General features: G+C 33.2%; 1 protein-coding gene across 2 annotated transcripts; it reads left to right on the forward strand.

The window, feature by feature from the left end:
- Positions 1-10121: 10121 nt before the first annotated feature.
- On the forward strand, positions 10122-13098 carry LOC120253343 (pentatricopeptide repeat-containing protein At3g23020). Of its 2 annotated transcripts, XM_039261679.1 has the most exons (2): positions 10122-11301; positions 11734-13098. In XM_039261679.1, the coding sequence occupies exons 1-2, from the start codon at positions 10285-10287 to the stop codon at positions 12616-12618; spliced, it is 1902 nt and encodes a 633-aa protein (XP_039117613.1). In that variant the 5' UTR covers positions 10122-10284; the 3' UTR covers positions 12619-13098. The 2 variants fall into 2 exon arrangements, with proteins under 2 accessions (XP_039117613.1, XP_039117612.1); XM_039261678.1 differs by having other exon boundaries at positions 10122-13098.
- Positions 13099-21261: the final 8163 nt, after the last annotated feature.

Consider the following 21261-nt stretch of genomic DNA (forward strand, 5'->3'; position numbering starts at 1 on the left):
ACAATTTACATTCAACTCATTATCATAACTTGAAAATTCACTCTAGCAATTTCATGCATGAACGTAGATTGTCAAGGTCTCAAATTTGTAGCAATCAAGCCCAATAAACCTTGAAATATTGGCTCTAAACCACCAAATGATTTAATTTATTTCCCAAGTACCCACCTCACAATTTTAGTTAAGATATCATCAAGGAAAGGCTATGATCTACACCCTAGATAGTAAGACAAAACCTGAAATTCAGGACTCTACCTTGCCTCAGGGTTGTAGTACAACATTTCTCTTGACGTATTCACTTCTAACATTAACCCACATTAACATTTTCTCTATACACATATATGCCAATAAAACATGTACATCGACTTAACATTATCTATAATTAACATACATCCTTCGAAACATATATAGCATCCACTATACATTAACTTCATGAACTTTGATCTTATCATCATACCATAACATGATCACAATCCCATCACATAAGAACAAATAGATAAATAATAAACTGGTTACAACAAAATATTCTAATACATAGGATGCATTAACGTTTCGAAATAAGTTGTAGTCATTTTAAAAATAACATACCAAGGCATAATTACTAATTCCATAACTTATTAAGGCCACAAATTAGAAATGCATGAAAATACCTATTCAACAATAGATAATTTTATAATTAATAATAATAAGAAAAAATGCCATAATAAAATAATAGGTAATAATTTTGCCAAAAATTAATTCCTCAAATACTGAAAAAAATGAAGTTCTCAGTGGATTACTTACTTGGTAATAGTCTAACTCCAAGATACCATTTCAATCCCAAAATCACTTCTCAACCAGTCCTATATAACAAGGATTGCCAATAGTCAAAATCACTTTCTGGACATAAGGTGCAAAGTGTATCTAAAAAGAACAAAGGTAGAGCAAAAACTCAGATAGTATCCTAACTCTCGAGAAGCATGGAAAAAAATTGCTAAACTAACATATATCATTTCCCTAGACTAGAGAAACTCCAACAAGTAAGTGCACTGCCTTCAAAGGTCTACAGTAGCATGTATATAAAAGCACAAGCACCATTTTCAAAAAAAAATTCACACAAAGCATGTTCGGTGCAGAAAAAAATGTCCACATTTCTTTCAACTGAGTGCAAGATTAGTCTGTTCACATCTTGCTAGTAGCCATTCTAAATTCTTGAGGCAAATATCAAAGGAGTCACCGAATATCGAAAGCCGTCCATAAACACCTCCATTGTATCCTCCACCATATCCTCGAAGATACCCAACATACATCTTTGAAATGTGGTTGGGGCATTACATAACCCGAAGGGCATGCGATAGTACACAATGCCATATGGACAGGTGAATGTGGTCTTTTTTTATCCTCTAGAGCAATGAGAATACGAAAATTCCCGAAGAATCCATCCAGGAAGCAATAATAAGAATCTCCCGCTAACCTCTCAAGCATTTGATCTATGAATGGCAAAGGGAAGTGATCCTTTCTAGTGGCGTTATTAAGCTTCTTGTAGTTAATACACACTCATCATCCTGTGATTCTTCTAGTGGAGATGAGTTTATTCTTCTCATTAGTAACCACGGTTATCCTACTTTTTTTTTGTACAACTTGCACCGGGCTCACCCATGCACTATCCAAAATCAGATAAATGATGCCTGCATCCAAGAGCTTCATTACCTTTGCTTTCACCACTTCCTTCATGTTCGGATTCAATCTTAGCTATGATTGGGCCGAGAGTTTGTGATCATCCTCCGTTAGAATCTTGTGGGTACAGAATCTTCCAAGCAATGGCTCTCTTATGCTTATGCAAAACTCCTAACAACTTTTTGCTCAACAGTCAGATTGGCTACAATGATTATTGGAAGTTTTAATCCTTCTTCCAAAATGGCATACCCTAGATGCTTTGGCAAAGTCTTCAATTCTAAGTCTGGAGGTTCCTCGAGACGGCCTAAGTCTACTATCCATGCTCAGAGTGGCTCCAGTGGTGCTTCTTTCTTCATCGTGAGTCCGATCATCCATCATTTCATCCTCTATTCCATAGAAAACTTGTTCTTCCTTGTGGGTATTGCCCACTATCAAATTGTCAAATCCGTTATGATCTTCCACTGTACTGCTCACTATTCTTTCTTCATATCCATTTGATTGCATGAACTGATCAAACACTCATTGCCAAACTTCCTCTTCCTGCTCCTCAACCCTTATATCATAGTAATCTTCTTCCAATCTCATCTGTTCATTAAGATCATAGGGTGTTGGGTGCAGCTATATGATATTCAATCCATTTATCGAGCAAATCTAGCACTCTTTCCAACTAACCTTTCATGCATGTCATGAAGAAATGAATATTCAGCAGTACTTTTTAGTAATGAGAAAATGTGACAAAATGAATAAGAATTTACAAGAATATGAGAGCGGCAACAGAATTTAAAGAAAAAAAAGAATTATGTGGCAAAAACACTAAGCTATGAGTTTTCATAGAATCTCTTGACTAATTGGTCCCTGGCAATGACACCAAAAACTTGATGCACGCCAACCACGAGAATGGTTTTGATGTGTGTAACACTGCAAGATACGGGTTGTATTCCTAGGGAATGATGAGAGGCACCTGTTACTTCCTTTTCACTTAATCAATAGCCTAACGTTTTATAGTGTTTCATAGATCTACTTCTACTAACTAATTATTAAAATACAATATAGGATCATGAAGTCCAATTGGAAGGAGTGGGAACCCGTATGGGTAGTCCCTTTGGTGATTACTTGTGATGTGAGATTGATTGTGACAATGTTATCTATTGATGGACCGGGGGAATTCAGGGGCCTACTAGTCTCAATCTCTTGGCAACTAGGTCTGAAGCACTAGGAACTTAAGATTGAATCTATTTAATCCCAGCCTCCTATGTTCGCCTTATCAAGAACTTCTCTAAAAGGGTAATTAAACCCAAATCCAAAAACTAGCAATACCTAATCTCTTGATGCATGCATAGATCTAACAAGTCATTGGGTATTCAATGAGTAGGAATCTCTTCCTCACAACATTAACAAGTTAATCAACAAGTAACCATGTAATGAATCACAATCAACTAGATCAAAAATATATTGCCAATGAAAGTTAAACTTTCACAAGAAAAAGCCTAGGTACATCGATATATAATTCCCCTCGAATTGGGGTCCTATGGATAAAGAATAAAGATTAAAAAAATATAAAATCTAGAAGGAAAGTATAAAGATCCTAAAACTAATTCCGTTCAATAGTTCTTCGATGGTTGAGGTTGAGAAGATCCCAAGGACGTCAAGATGGCACCAAATGTCCTCGTGCATCCTTCACTATCAGTACGCATTGACTCCCTCTTGAGAAATCTGTTGGAATCTGCTAAAATAAGGTTGATCCTTATCTCCAGTCGCATTCCTCTCCAAAAATCTGTCCATCTCTAACCAAATTCAGCTAAAGAATCCTTTTTGAATTGTAAAACCTAGGGTTATTTATAGCTCGAGTCCACTACTGGGTTACAATGGCCATTGTGATCAAAATTTAATTTCTTGGGCCATAATTTGCGTCCTATCACAGTATGGTTTTGGGTGTTACGTACATTGACCACGGGCCATTTATGCATAACGGACATTGTGAGGGCCGTCGTGGCTTCTATGACACCTTCTTGTGGACTTACACACTGGCACGATCGGACCACAACCGTGATGAGGCCCTGATAATGTTTGGAAGGTTGTATTTTAGTCCAATTTACATCGAATCACCTCAATATTCACTTCTTTGGCCCTAAAATGCATTTACATCCCATAGTGAATGAAAGAATGAAATTTTTACTAATTTGGTACTAAACATATAAGATTTCATGTTAGATGTAGTGCAAATAATATATAAAATATGCATGTTTAAGCACTTATCAACATCTGAACCCTCCAATCTAGTCTTGTATCGACTTTTATTGTGCTTCCTTTAATTGAGTTTGATATTGACTTTCAATCTCATGTTTTCATTGCCATTGATATGCCCTTTGCATATGCACCGCAAATGCAACTGTGTATGAAGTAGTAAAAGCACTTGAAGGTCGGGTGATCTTATTTATAGGGAATGAGAATACTAGCTAGAACTTTAACTGTCACACCTTAACCCATGGGCTCGGGATGCAACAATTGCCATGACAACCTGAGGAGGGATACCCCACCACTCTATCCTCGAGTTGCCCAAGGCTAACAAAATCCCTAGAATCAATGACATCAAATAACCAGTGCAGAATAAAGAAATTCAAACAAATGCAAGGGAAGCATCCTTGACATAAATAGATAGAAGAATATGAGAAATATACTGACCAACAACCATGCAAGCAGAGTACAACACACTAGTGGATCCATGTTCTATTACAACATGTTCATGATAGAAAACAAACATAGATGAAATAGGAAATGAATAAAGAGAAAAGCAAACGAATGCCTAGCACACTACTTCATTGTCACGCTACAGTCTGCTAAAGCCTGGGAGAAGGAAGATGGATGAGTAACCTAAGTCACTAAGTGAGTGGGTTAGCACAATTATAAAAGAATATACAAAATATTCGATATAAACTACAAAATTAGGCTTTTACCATAATACAACAAGAGTAGAACATAATAACAAATAACTATATGCACAGGTGCAATAAAACCATAGATAGCATAGAAGAAACCTTTTTTCTCAAAAGAGGGTTTCAACAATCAAAACTCCTAAAATATAATATACAGGTTTTAAATAGTAAAACATGTTGATCGCCATCAATTCAATTTACTTCTTCCAATAATTGATGAGAGATCACATCTCAAAGTTCACTTTGCATAAAAACATAAACTCTTTATAAATACAAAGTTTGCATCACAAGCAAACCCATAATGGTCTAGAAATCCCTCCAAACTTTCATCGTGTCGCAGATAGGATAAGAGCCGCCAAGGTACTCATGCCCTTGACGTTGACCCATTGGTTCACAGTATGGTGCCTCCGGCTCTCCGATGACCATCCAATCAGGGTCTTACACCCCTCTTGAATTCGACGAAAAAGATCAACCAGTCTACCATGCTACCTCAAAAGGTTGGCCGCGAAGACCGCCTACTGTTGTAGGGTACCACCATCTAATTAAAGCAATCATGCATATCTCAATAAAGAGTCCATAGCTAGGACAATATTCAATAACCAGAATAATTGTCATTTCCACACATAGAAATGCTTAAAGCATATTCATGAGAAAAGCTTCATAAAACAATTCAACTCACAACTATCATCCTAAATATCTTCACTCGAACATCAATATTTTTCAAGTATGAAACATTAATAAAGAAGTTCACTCCAAGATGATCAAAGCATCAATTCAAAGTGTTAAAACCATGGAAATCTTCAACTCAAGTAATATAATATATAGGTAACATTCTAATAGAATTATGCATCACAAAGCCCATTTACAATTTAGGCAATTAAATTCTCGATACGCTAATCCTCAGCCAGCTCCTTGCCTCAAGCCGAGATCTCACCACCTAGCTAAAACACAAACACAAGCAACAAACAAGCATTAAACAAAGCAAACCAAACAAATGAAACCCTAGGTTACACTAACGTGTAACCCTAAACTGACCATATTTTTGGCCCAAAGCTGGTTTCCAAGATTCCCAATTAACTCCTAAGGTTTTGGGCTTCACTCTAAACAAAGAAATTCAAGAAATAACTAAGTTTAACTACAGTAGCCGAGCTATAGTGCCCAAGAACCTTAACAAGCCAAGGATCATGGATACACTCAAACAAGGAAATGAAATCAATACAAAACATTCTTTAAAGTTACAACAACCCCTAGCAAGAAAGAGAACAAGAATTAAACCTCCATCCATATCCTAGGTCAACCAATTAATAAAGAAAAAGGAAGAGGAAGAAGATAATTACCTCAAGGATTTAAGGATTTCAATGGATGAATCTTGGCTCTAAGGGTGCAAAAACAATGCTAGCAAACTCCTCTTCTATCTCCAATGGAAACATAAGAGAGAGGAGGATCAAAGGAGAAGAAAGGAGAAGAAAAGGGGCAGCCAAAACAAAGCAAAAAGAAGGCTAAAAAAGCCTTCAAAATAAAGCAGGCAGTGCCCCATTGGCGCTGTGCGGGCGCACGCCGCCCGCAAGCACCTGATTGGGCGCACCTGTATGTATAGGTGGTCCGCCTGGCACCCCTAGGCGTACTTAGCACTCGTCCGACGGCGCAGGCAGCCCCGGGGGCACGCCCCGGCGCACTCAGCACCCACCTCATGGTCGCAAGAGACCCAAATGAGTCCGGGCACACGATTTGGCCCTTGGACCATGCCTCAAAGGTGAGCACGCAAGCGCACGCACCACCGTGTGAGTACAAAGCAACTCAAACACACCCGAACAGAATCGGTCTAATTGACTAGCAACAAACCGGCTAAAAAAATGTTTGATTCTATGCACTTAAAAAAGTGGAAACACCACACTAACTTTGTTATTTGACCCTATTCAAGAAGTTGTAAAGTTTTGCAAATTGGCAAAGAAATGAAAGAGACCATTAAACTGGTGAACAATTAAGAGAGAATGCAATCAAGAAAGAATGGGTACTTGAACATTGATCCCCCTAGTATTTTGACTTCACACATAAGGTTTGACTACTTCCTCTAATTCAACAAAAATGAGCTGCGGGGATGCAGTGAGACTCTGATCATGTTCTCACTACAATCGATGACTATCCCAATAAGAGATTCTATTAGTTATCTCTCTCGTCACTGAACCACCTATGGATGTTTAACACTCTAGGGACCCCGGTTAATCTACTAGACTCTGCAAAATAGATTAAACACTATCTCAAGATATCTAACCCTTAAACCTATACAAACCTTGACAGTGATCGACTAGACTCCGTAAAATAGATCAAACACTATCTCAAGATATCTAACCCCAAATCCTATACAAACTCCGACAGTGATCTCTTACATCACCAAGATTTATATGATTGCTAGGTGCACACTAGAATGCGAAGTTAGGCGTGATCAAGTCGAAGGGAAAGTTGGCACTCCTCTATCTTAGGCTCACTCTTTCAACCCTTTCCAATCTTAGTAGATCTAGCCCTAGTGGGTCTCTCGACTCGTCACTAATTCACATTAAGCACATAATCAAGCTCTCACCAAAAAGGATTTTGAGACAAAGAAAACGCAAGATTGAAACTCAAATCATGAGGAATTAAGAGGAAATAAACAAACCAAGCACTAATACATCATAGGGTTCACAAGTTCAAGTACCCACAATGGCGTTTAGCTCCTTATGGAGGAATACAATCCAAGCATAACAATCTAAAGGAAATACATGATAAAGATAAGTAAAAACTCCCTCCAAATTTGTGACTGAAAATCTGAAAACAAGTGCTCTCCCTTGAATGGCCAAATAATGCTTATCCATGCTCATAGGCAACGGAGGAGACATCAGATATGATGGATGTTGGTAAAAATTGCTGTCATATGTTTCCCTCTCAATTAGATGATTCTCCCTTAGTTGGATCAACAGTCACCTCTTGTCTTTCTGCCAAAAATCTCCCTCAAGTTTCTCAAAAATGAGCTTTAAATACCCCTTCGTCACATTTATACACAGCCGTGCATCTTTCTGTTCTCAGTACAATACTTGAAACTTCGCACGACCGTGTATAACAGTCCACACTGTTGTGCATGTTACTATCATCTGAATTACTTTTAGGCTGGCTAACCTTTACACGGCACACTGCTTTGTACCCCTTTGAACTCCTCAAAACTTGTCTTTTTAGCTTCATCTCTTCAACTAACGATCTTCAATCATCTTATCTACACAAATGAACAATAAAAAACATAGATGAGCCCATAACTGATAAAAATCATGTTCTTACAATATAAAATGTTCACTTGAAACATGTAACAACAAACACTTGTCAGCCAAGCAATCCCTATTAGCTACATCTACTTTGATTGTATGTGCTAATCACTATAGTGACAAGTGAGATCACCGCTAGACTTTGATGTAGCAAGACTAAAAAGGGTTGAGAGTGTGAGTTGTGAGGTAGAGGAGCGTCCCCTTTCCCTTCCTATCTGATTTACCCTACCTTTATATTCCAAGAGCTCTTTGCAATTGTATATGGTGTAGGTGTCAAGAGAATTCTCCACCGGGACCTCATATGGAATTAGAGATCTTTCGTCTAGAGATAGGGTTTGTTCTACTATTAGGAATCAGGTCAACCACTTGGGATTTCTAGAACTCCAAGCAGTCATATGTGTGGTGTAAGGCATCGAGAGAACTCTTCGTCAGGACCTCGTAGGGGACTAGTCATCGGTTGCCTAGAGATAGGGCCAGTGTGTCTTTGGATTTGTTATGACTCAACCATACTTATTTAGGAAGCATAATATTCGTCCAACACTTATCATAAGATTTTAGGGGTAACATTGTCCTGGTACCCCATTATCTTGATTGATTTTTCTCCATTTCTTTTATTGCTTGCTTACTTTTTTCTCATTATTTACTTACACAATTGATCATTTCCCTCCCCATTTGAGGTTAGATAATGAGGTTTATAGTACTCTTGTTGCTTGTGGATTTGACTACCTAATCTTTCGCGTACATTTTATTGCTAGATGATCCGTGCACTTGGAGTCAAGCAAGGCGTGTGTTAAAAACATATGAAAGCATTAAAGGAAAAAAATCATGGAATCATACCTAAGGAAGAAGGACCTATAAGAGGACCCTCTGAGAGGGTATTTATTAGAATCCAAGTTGGCAAGAGTACCTACTCTAGTTGAAATTGGTTGTATATTAATAGGACGTTTGGTTGGATGTAGTTGAAAATACAGTGGATTTGTATATACAAATCCTTGTATTTGAAAATTCAGGAGAGTCAAATCCAGTATTTGGTTGGATGTATTTATAATGCTGAATCACAAAATTTTGTATTTGGTTGGAGAGATTTTTTAATTTAGATTTTATTAAATAATTAATGTAATATAATATATTAATTATATATTATATTATTAATATTAATTACACTATAATCATATTTTATTTAATATTTTATAAAATATAATTATAGGGTAATTAATTTTATGAGTAATTAATATAATTAATATATACTTAATTTATTATAATAAAATATAATATATTAATTATTTATTAAAATAATTAATATAATATAATATATCAATTATATACTATATTACTAATATTAATTACATTATAATTATATTTTCTTTAATATTTTATAAAATATAATTATGGTATAATTAATATTATGAGTAATTAATATAATTAATATATACTTACTTTATTATAATAAAATATAATATATTAATTATTTATTAAAACAATTAATATAGTATAATAAAATATATGAATTATATGTTATATTACTAATATTAATTACACTATAATTGCATTTTATTTAATATTTTATAAAATATAATTATAGTGTAATTAATATAATTAATATATACTTAATTTATTATAATAAAATATAATATATTAATTATTTAATAATTAATTAATATAATATAATATAATATCTCAATTATATATTATATTACTAATATCAATTATACTATAATTATATTTTATTTAATATTTTATAAAATATAATTATAGTGTAATTAATATTATAAGTAATTAATATAATTAGTATATTAATTACTAGATGGGATTCACTGGATTGGATTTTGAAATTCGGTTATTTTGGCCGAATTTCATAATCCCATGATTTTTGGATTTGAAAATACAAAGAATATTGAAATCTATTGAAACAAACAAAGGATTTCTCAAATCCAAAGATTTTCAAATCAAAGTATTTTCAAATCCGACCAAACAAACAGCCAATAAGAGTATCTTAGGGATTAAGTAAAATTAAGAAAGGAATTGAAAAGGTTTTTTAGCATGTTTGAAAAAACGTATGTGTATTTTGTGTATTGTATTAAAAATAAATGAAAAAAACCCAAACCAAAAGGGCAATCTTTAGGTTGAATTATTCATATATCAGTCTCAAGGGCTTATATATAATAATGATTTGTGGGTATATAAGAAAAGCCCACTCCGAATAAATTTGACTTTGGGAGGGGTGGGGTACAAAAATGATTGTTGGGTCTTATTCTCTCTCTAGATAAAGTGAAGGGTAGTGGACAGGAGGTTTATCGAAAGCCAAATCTAAGCGCATTCAATCCTCCAATTCTTTTATTTTGATAAACTCTGGTGTTTCTTTGTTCTTCTTACTGGATTTCTTCGGAATTTAGTGGCAGATTAGGGAGATGTTACATTCTGATTGCTTAAGAACCCTTAGCAACAATTCAGTTTTCTTGAATCCAAGGATTGCATGTATTAGATGTAGAAATCACAGCAAAATTCCAAATTTCGTTCCTGCATCATCAAGCTATGGTGGTTTTAGTAGTAAGCAGACTAAGAGTCCTTTGAAATGGGGTTCCTATGGTGGATGTATTCCTTCTATCCTTGTGGCACTTGAAACTTTTGCGGATCTTGATGATGCTTTTGAGCCATGGGAAGGGAATCTTAGCTGTAAGGAGAGGACTATCATTCTCAAGGAGCAGACGAATTGGAGGCGGGCATTGAGTATATTTGATTGGTTTAAGAACAAAGGTTGTTATGAGCTGAATGTGATTCACTACAATGTTATGCTGAAGATTCTTGGTAGAGCTCAGAGATGGGATCATGTAAGGAATCTCTGGCGTGAAATGCAATTCAAGTGCATAACCCCAACAAATTCAACTTATGGCACACTTATTGATGTTTTTAGTAAAGGTGGGTTGAACAAGGAAGCATTGCTCTGGCTGGGCGAGATGTACAAGCAAGGGATGGAGCCGGATGAGGTCACCATGGGAATTGTTGTTCAAACATATAAAAAGGCTGGGGAGTTTCAAAAGGCGGAGCAGTTCTTTAAGAAGTGGTCGTCTGACAGAAACGATGCGACTCAAACTCGAAATTTTTATGGGCTGTATACTTTTAACACATTGATTGACACATATGGGAAGGCCGGGCAGCTTAAAGAAGCTTCAGATGCATTTGCTCAGATGTTAAAAGAGGGTATTGTTCCTGACATTGTTACTTTCAATACCATAATTCATGTTTCTGGTAATAATGGTCAGCTGGAAGAAGTTGATTCTTTGATGGAACTGATGAAAGAAATCCGTTGTGATCCTGATACGAGGACGTATAATATTCTTATTTCTCTCTATGCAAAGCATGATGACATTACCACTGCTGCTGGTTACTTTTCAAAGATGAAAGAGGCTGGTCTGATTCCTGACATTGTAAGTTACCGAACACTTTTATACGCATTTTCTGTTAGGAAGATGGTTGGTGAGGCTGAAACTTTAATCTTTGAGATGGGAGAACATGGCCTTAAGTTAGATGAGTATACACATTCAGCTTTGACTAGAATGTATGTACAGGCAGGCTTACCAAAGGAAGCATGGTCTTGGTTTGAGAAATTTTATACAAGGATGAGCTCGGAAGGCTTTTCTGCTAACATTGATGCCTTTGGTGAGCATGGGCACCTCAATTTAGCAGAGAAAGCTTTCTCTTGTTGCTTGAAGAAACAGAAGTTGTCTACTCTTGTTTGCAATGTCATGATTAAGGCATATGGAATTGGCAAGAAGTATGATAAGGCTTGTGAGTTATTTGATAGCATGGAGAACTATGGTGTTTCACCTGATAAATGCTCATATAATTCTCTTATACAGATCTTGTCAGAAGCTGAACTGCCTGAGAAAGGTGCATCCTATGTCAGGAAGATGCAAGAAGCAGGCTTGGTAAGTGATTGCATTCCATATTCTATGGTGATGACTAGATTTGCAAAGCTAGGCAAGTTGGAACAGGCGGAGGACCTATTTGATGAAATGGTGACTCAAGGCATTGAGCCTGACATTGTTATCTACTCTATCCTAATAAATGCGTTTTCAGATATTGGAAGTATTGACGAGGCTTTGAACTATGTTGATTCAATGAAACATGTTGGTTTTGCCCTGAACTCTATTATTTGCAACTCCTTGATAAAGCTTTATACTAAGGCTGGATATTTGCTAGAAGCTCAGGAAACGTATAAGCTAGCTAAGTCTTTAGATGGTGGTCCTGACGTCTACTCTTCAAATTGTATGATTGATCTTTATTGTGAAAATTCTATGGTCAAAGAGGCAGAAGAAGTCTTCACCTATCTGAAGCATAGAGGGGATGCAAGCGAGTTCTCTTATGCTATGATGCTTTGTTTATACAAGAAAATTGGGCTGGTTGATGAAGCATATATGATTGCTGATGAAATGCATGATTCTGGGCTTGTTACTGCCACATTAAGCTACAACAGTTTGATCAGGTTGTATACATCAGATGGTAGATCATGGGAAGCAATTAAATGTTTTCGGCAAATGGTGGACTCTGGTGCTCAACCAGATGACATCACATTCAAGTTGCTAGCAACCATTTTGATCAGGCATGGAGCTTCAAAGGAAGCTGCCAACAGATTGGAATTGATCAGGAAGAATGATGCTCAAAGTGGTGTGCATCAATGGATTGAGGCTGTTAATGCCATGTCATGTTTGGATGACAACGCTTCCACATTGGTCATAAAATAATTGGCCATTTTGGAGTAGATTCGTCTATCATAACTTTGTTCAATTTGCTTAGGATTTGTGAAGGAAACAATATATATTCCAAAGTGCTACTTTGGCTGAAACTGCTGCAACATCTCACTCTTTTTAGTTGTTTTCAGACCTGTGGATCACATGAACTGCAACGTGTCTGATGCAGAAGTTGTCCCATACCTACTCAATGAATTGGATGTGAAAAAACCTCACTTTTGTGCCCGTGCCCTGCATTAAGCAAAAGGGGATTGGTAATGGGGACCTTAATGTTCTGGACAAAAGATGCAACTATTAATCCAGGTGACTTTTATTCAACTTATGCAAAATTTTGTCTGCTACATGACCTATCCTTTTTGTTGATTCTGAAAGCAATGTCATATGTTATCTGTAACTTAAGCTTCCTGATAAAACAAATTGCAGGTGTAAACAAAATCAATCATAGAAAATTATATTTGCCTATGTACACATTAAGGTCTGTGTATGTGTGTATGGATTAGCTCTTGTTTCATCATTATTTTTATTTTATTTTATTTTTTGGTGGTCTGCTGCCAACATTATACCTTTTATTATACTAAAATGTAATCTTCTTGATGATGTATTTTGTCCATAACATAACTTGTTCTTGAAAATCTTGAAGCAGAATTTAGGAGACAAAAGTTTGAGAGCCAGGGGATATTTTCTGAAAATCCTAGATGAAAGTATTAAGCTACTCTTACTCATTGAGCGACTCTTTGCTCATTATTTGTTAGTGAAGGGACCTGAAATGTTTTTTTTCTTTCTTTTTCTTTTTCAACATTTTCAAATGTTTTTGGCTAATCCATTTTATATGAAGAGCAAATTAAAAAAAAAGCATAATAACATTTCAGGGCATGTTATTATCATACTTTCTCTACCAGAATCATAATAGCACGTCGTTCACCAACAATTGAGTTGGAGGAAGTGGGAACTTTGTGAGGATCTATCTCTAACAGTCAAAGGTTTTGACAAGTTTATCATATCTCATTAAAGCTCACAATTGTGTGATGTCTCTCACTTAGTAAAGTACAAGTGGTTCGAGAATGCAGAAACTAATAAATTTAGTGGTAAAACTATACAAGTGTAATTGATTGAAATAAAGTATCACAGAAAACCAAGGAACTATTTTATTGATGAATGGAGACCAATGCTGGCTGTAATGAATTAAGTAGTGAATATTTGTAAAGCAACGTCAAGAGGAAGATATGACTAAAGATGGTTACGGAATACGGATTTATGTCAATATATTTTGAAAACTTGTAAATTGATTTTTCTGACCCTTAGCAAGGGCAAGATCCAAGATGAATCCAAAAAACGCTATTAATAGTTTGGATGATGGTGCTTAATAGAGCTATGGCTAACCTTTTCATGGCCTTGTGGTGGTTGCAACCTTAAGTTTCAGATAACTCCCTGCTTAATAAATTACTTTCCAATATAATTGTGAATCTTATCTATATGAATATGTTTCATATATGAGCTTGCAAAATGAAGCCTGAATAACTTGAGTGTTTTGAGTGCATGTGTGACAATGAATCTGGTAAAAGTTAATACATTATTGTCTTATGTATAATGTTATCAATTGTTAGGTAATTGTCAATATTTCATATTCATGTGGCATTATTCTTGTTCCTTGGTCAAAACACTGAAGTAAATATCCAATTGCACAATCTTCTCGTTTTGGAAGATTAGTAATTACCAAATTTTGTTCTAACAGTCTGCCAGGGAATATTCTCGAATTTTCTTTTTCCATAGTGTGTCTTGTGCAGCCCTGTATTTATTTTACATGTAATTCAAGCCATTGAAATGCTCAAGTAGAGACAGATTCTATTCAGAACAATATCACTTTCTGGAAAACAATGTCAAATGAAACTAAAATGAAGCAATTCAAACTTTTTCGCTTGTTATACCTATCTTAGGATAATCTTCTGACTTAAATGTCTGGCACTGCTTACAAGTTACAACCACTGTAGTAACATGTTGTTTGGTACGATAGAGAAGTTGATTAAGTTATAAAATAAAAGAAGAGCTGAGAGTGTGTGGTATTGTGGTTGACTTCACAAAGATACTTGTTAAAACTTACATGTAATTTTAAGTGTTCAAAAATACTTCAGAGATTGAGCCGTTTGTATATATATTTAGACAACTATGGAGGAAAGAAAGAATGATCAACATATTATATTACATGAGGCATAGATGAACAACCTAAAGGTACAAAGACCGTAATGTGAAACATAATGTTTTTGTTTGTGAGAAGAGGAACAATGGATATTTAATGGAAGGAAATATAAATTATCGAAAAAAAAAGCGTAAACCTGCTCTAATTCTCATGGGAAAATTGAAATTGTGCATATTTACCTAGGTATGTACATTTTCATGGTTGCACACTCACCACAACCCTACTTGATAAATTGAGGGAATCCTTGTCCTGAACCAGATCCCCCTTGAGAGTTTCATGTATGTCCTTTTCACTTTCCATGTCATTCTTAGAAAGGGCTGATTCATTTTTTGAGAGGCATACATGCAAATATAGGCTCTGTGAACATTTTAAGGTGTATATTTTCAAGACAAAAATGGGAATTTTACATTATTTCTGTCTCTTTTCCACTGTGTAATGATCATATTGATAACTCTTGGGATATAGACACAATTCCAGTTTTCTTGTTACACAGAATTTGATGTTTTACCGGGGCTATGCCTGTGAAACCTGCAAGAGGTTATGCAATGCACTCTTCACATTTCTGGGATGAAGTGTACAAATGTATGTGCAAATAAAGGTTCCAATTCTATGACTAGGTTTAGAATTCTTAAACTTCCATACAAGCTAAATTAAGCAATTATGATTTTATTTCTCACCATCTTATTGTTGTTGTAACCCTTTACAGTTTAGTCTTTGGCAGTACCACTATGTTGAATAAGTTGCATCATGTTAATTGAGTATTTTTGTCTGAGTTGATCGCTTGAAGAATTTTGTTAACTTGATCTTTAGGTTTTTACCCAAATGTGCCAACTCTATTTGTTTCTTTTAACCATCTTTTATCCATTCTTTGTTCTTTATTCTTCTCTATATATTTAAATTTTATTCTTCTTTAATCCAGGCTTATTCATATTTTACTGTAATTCACCAACATGTAAATAGGAAGACCTGTGAATTGCAGACAAGTGGTTGAAAGTAAACACGACTTATTTTAGGAAGTGTTTGGTTGATGGGAGTGAAGTCATGGTGGTGGTGAAGTCACACTTTTATAAAACTCTGACAGTCTGACTTTTAGTTGCATTTATGACTTTTAGATGCTTGGTAAATACTAAATAATGGAGCTAGAGATATAAAAAGGGTTACTTTATTTTATTTATTTATTTATTTATTTATTTTAATGATGAAAGCAGTGTACAAAAGTGGGACGTGATCATTATTAAACTTATTCATAATTTTATGAAAAATATTTGTACGAAAAATATATAAAAAATTTGCATATATATATATATATATATATCCCACAAAGGAAAAGCAATTAGATTCAATTGAATGTGGAAAGAGTAGGTAATTTGGTTCAACGAGGGTGATGGAGGTAAAAAAAAATTGCATACACGACTCTAGAAAAGATTATATTTTTTTAATGTACTTATTCAAAAAAATATAATTTCATACAAGCCTAATTTTTTTGAAGGATTCGCATGCAAAAATATTATATATATATATATATATATAATTTTTAACTTTTCTGGAGGGATATATGTAAATGATATTTTGGTTGGAACTTGTTCGGAGGGAGGAACTTGGGTATTTTAAATTGGAATTCGGACAAGTTTCACATTTGGCTTCGCTATGAAATCTATTGAAGCAATTCATTTCTTACTTTAGTAGTTCCATTTCCATAAAAGAAACATTCCATGAACTGAGGCTACATACTAATGCTCAGGAAGATATTTCTATTATAAAAAGGAAGGGAGCTGCTTAATGGGTCCGTTCCTAAAGTTTTATGTTAAGGCAGACATTGAAATTAGAATAAGTTGTATTGTAAAAAATGAGAGGTTACGTTATTATAATAATTTTGTTCTTCTAATGTTCTGCTCATCTTATTTTAATATATCACGTAACTATAGCGAATATTAGTTGCAAGAGGTACCAAAAAGCTTCTCTGGTGGTTTAATTGGTTATATCGGATACGAAAAAGCTTTACGGATCAAAATACCAGAAAAATCCATGTAAATCGGGAACGCTTTTGCTTTTTCCCATTTAATTTAGTTTTTAATTTGTAAAAAATAATAAATTTGTAATTAGTTTTTTTTTAAAATTTGAAATTGATGAATCAATCACCTTTTGATATTCAATTCTTAATTTTATTTTTAACTTTACCTTATTTTATTTTATTTTATTATTATTTTTTTTATATTTTTTCCGATAAATGTGGACAGGACTAGGATTCCAACCATGCATCTTTAGAATCACCCATCTTTATTATTACTATGGGTTAGCTTAAAAAAAGTATTTTTCAAATTATAGAAGCACTTTTTTTAAAAGTGCTTTTGAGAGTAAGTTAAATGCTTTTTAGTATTTTATGTTTAGGTAGTTCAAATGTAAAAAGATCTTTTTATATGTGCGAGTTGTTTTCAATTTGGATTTTTTAAAAAGTCGCTTTATAGGGAGTGGCAAATTACTAAAGTGGGCATTCATTAATTTTTCATTGAGTTATTATTATACATTGCTATTAATAATGATAATGAAAACATTAATGATAATAATAATAATATCTTAATGTATTATAATTATAATTATAATTACAATTACAATTATTATTATTATTATTATTATAACTTAATGTATTATGATAATAATAATAATTATTATTATTATTATTAGTATTAGTATTAGTATTAGTATTATTGTCATGTTTGTTGTTGTTTAATAAGCTAGGACTAAGGGCATTAATTTGTTTAATTGTTGAGGGAGTAAGCCCAGTAATTTACTAATACCCAAAGAACTTTTTAAAGTTGTTTTTTCAAAAGACCTCTTTACTTAAACTTTTGAAAAACTCGACTCTGAAACTTTTTAACGACTCGATTTCTAGAAAAACTAATACAAACATCTTTTCTTCCTTCCAAAAGTGTTTAACTTATAAAAAAGTGCTTTTGGGCTTCTTAGAAGCCAATCCAAACAACCTAAACAATTGGAGACATGCTCATATTTCTTAGGCTGGTCGTGTGGTCCTTCTTAACTCATGTATCTTTTCCCTTCCCACTTATCTCCTCTCCTGTTTCTTCCTCCCTGATTCAATCCTGGACTCCATAGACAAGTTAGCCCGCAATTTTCTTTGGGGTAGGAATGGCAGTGGGGGAGGTTTTCACTCAATTGGTTGGCATGTTGTCACTTTAAATAAAACTGAGGGGGGTCTTGGCCTGCGCAACCTTAAAAACTCCAGAACTGCTCTTATGGCTAAGCATATCCTCTCACTTGTCAACAGAGAAGACAAATTCTAGGTTATTATCTACACCAAGTTTAAGAAAATCATTTTTGCAGGTGCCTCGGCTAGCCATTCCAACACTCCGGTGGAAGCTGGACTTCAGGCCATCCGCCTTTCACTTGACTGTTGCCACTCAAAAAACCTTTCTCTAGACATGCTCTTCACTGATTGTCTCACGGCTGTCAATATGATTAATGGATTTGATAATGCGGTGGGTTGGAGATTTTCAAACTTAATCCATAGCATACACCAATCTCTTTCAAGATGTCCGGATCTCATTATTGATCACCACAGCAAAGATCTAAATCTTGTCACTGATCATCTTGCTCATCATGGTCGCTTGAACCCTCAGCTCTTTCTTTTCTTTCAAGGGAGAGACTGTCCCAGATGGCTTGAAAATGCTTGCTCAAACACCAACTTTGTCTTCTAAGCCTAGTTTTTCTTTCAGTTTCTCCCTTTCTGTTTTTTTTCTCTTGCTTAGTTCATGTAACTCCTCTTTGCTAAAAAAGAATCACCCATCTTTAGAATGAAATATTATTTCTTTCAGTGGTGGGGTGATATTCAATACCCTTCACCTTTCATATTCTTTTTACCATTTATGTTTTTTTATTTTTTGAAAAGGTTTTACCATTTATGTTACCTTTATATGTTTTACTTTTTAAATTCGGATTACAAACTTTGAATTATGACTTTTTATTTTTAATTTAATTTAACATTTTAAACTTATAAAAGTCTTTAAAAATTTTATGTTAATTAAAGTGGTAATTTATAAAATAATATTTTATTTTTTCTTTTTTATAATATATAATAATTACTTATTATTTACTACGCAACATACTTATTATATCGGCTGATTTACTCTGGTTTAAAACCACAAATTAATTAAATTTCATATCTATACATACTATTAAAGTAGATGTATAAATTGCTCTGAGAGTGATTCAAAAAATAATTATAATATTTTCATTTATATTAAAAATTTTAATTGCATTGATTTCATCATGGGCATTAAATTGATTTTGTATTAAATATTTAATAGGATTTTCTTATGGAAACGAATGGTAATATGATTGGAGAGGGTTTTAAGGAAGATTTTTAATTTTTTTTTTCATATATTTAAAATGGCATTAATTTCATCATGCCCATTAAATCAGTTTTATATTAAACCTTTTTTTTAAGTTTTTGGTTTAAAAAATACTAGGCATTTTCCCCGGCTTCACATCAGAGTTTTTAAAATTTTATGAGGAGTTTTGAGGTAATATCATATATAAAATAATATAATTAAACAACTCAAATTATTTTATATCTTAGATTTCAAAGGTCTTATGGACATTTATTATATAAATAATTAGGTGTAATTAATATTTTTTAATTATTAATATTATAAGTAATATAAATAAAAGCTTAAATATTATTAAAAAAAATTAAAATTGTTCCTTAAAACACTCTTGGAGTAGATTGTACATCTACTTTAATAGTATGTATAGATTTAACAATATTTATTTGGTATTAATTATATAAATATTAAAATGCAAAAAAAAAAATATAGGAGACTAATACATAATATTATTATATTAAATACGATCCTCTAATGAAAATAGGTGATAATCTGTTAGTGTAGTATGTGTGAATAATTGTAAATAGTTTAGTCGCACATCGGATAAAGAGAAAAACGAACATATGTCTATAATACAAGATAATAAAGAAATTAAATAATTAAATTTTAGAAAAATGCAAGTAGGCCCTCCAATATATATATATATATATTTATTATTATAATTATATATTTATTTCTTTAATCTATGAATGGGCACTTGGGGCATCTTGGGTTGAATTAAATACTTTATTATTTTTTTAATGAAGAGATGTCAGTCGTTTTCTCTAATAGACAAATCCAACCGTTGTTCACACCTCTTCATCTTCTTTAAATACAAAAAGTTCTCACAGAAGATCATTACTTTTTCTGCAAAGTTTGATCTTGGGATTTTGTTGTATCATGAGGAAATTGTTGCAAAACCTGGTGCAGATCTGAGCGCGATAATTTCCTAAAAGATAGTGTTCCTACACGCCTCAAAATCCACTAAATCCCACTTCTTCACTCTCTGCTTTCTCTAACATAATCTGATTGGAGAGGGTTTCAAAGAAGATTTTTAAACTCTTTTTTAAAATATTCACCCCATTACATTATGAATATATAAGATTTAACAAAATTGATTTATCATAGGCATTAAATCAGTTTTATATTAATATTTAATAAGACCTACTCATGGAAACGAATGGCCTTTGGAAATTGAAAATCTTTGCTAAATTTATTTGGAATTATTTGTTTAGAAAAGAATAAACAACATTATTTGGTATTACATAAAATATGAAAAATAAAAAATATTGTGTTATTAATAAAAAAAATTATAATTAAATGAATAAAAAATTAACGTCATTTATTTGGTAGTACATTAAAATACTATATTATAAATTACATGTAAGTTCAGTTACAGTGTAAGTAAAAATACTGTATTTTTACTAACATCACTATTGTTTGGTTGTTATAATTAGAAATGTTGTAAATTACTTTTGTTTGTTTGGTTTGATGTAAGTGAAGGGATATAGTCACCATGTAAGTGGGATGGTGAGATTGCCCCCTTTATCTATTATTACCCCTATTATCTAATACTATTTATTAAAATTAATCTAATTAATAAATTTAATGAGATATTTATTCACAATAAAAATATTAATTATTTTTATTAATGATTAAAAATATTTTTTTACTTTAAATAATAAATAATATATTTTATACGACATTATTAATAATCAAGATTCATTTAAATGGTGTTTTTAACATACCACATTCATTATTATTCAAATAAATTTAATAAATAAGATTCATTCAAATAAAACATTCAACATTCAAATTAAAAATAATTAAATAATATCAAGATTCATTCAAATAAAGCATTCAACATTCACTATTAATCTTGTTACCACATTCCTACAAAATACAACATTTAACATTCATAGGTCAACATGGCATTTTCCAACCAACAAAAATAAAAATAAAAATAAAAATAACATGATACTTGTCCAAACATCAAATTAAAATACAAAATCACAATTGTCCAAACATCACATTGCCCAAGTACAACACACTTGTCCAAACAAG

This window comes from Dioscorea cayenensis, unplaced genomic scaffold (assembly GCF_009730915.1).
Source record: "Dioscorea cayenensis subsp. rotundata cultivar TDr96_F1 unplaced genomic scaffold, TDr96_F1_v2_PseudoChromosome.rev07_lg8_w22 25.fasta BLBR01000054.1, whole genome shotgun sequence".
Lineage (NCBI taxonomy): Eukaryota > Viridiplantae > Streptophyta > Magnoliopsida > Dioscoreales > Dioscoreaceae > Dioscorea > Dioscorea cayenensis.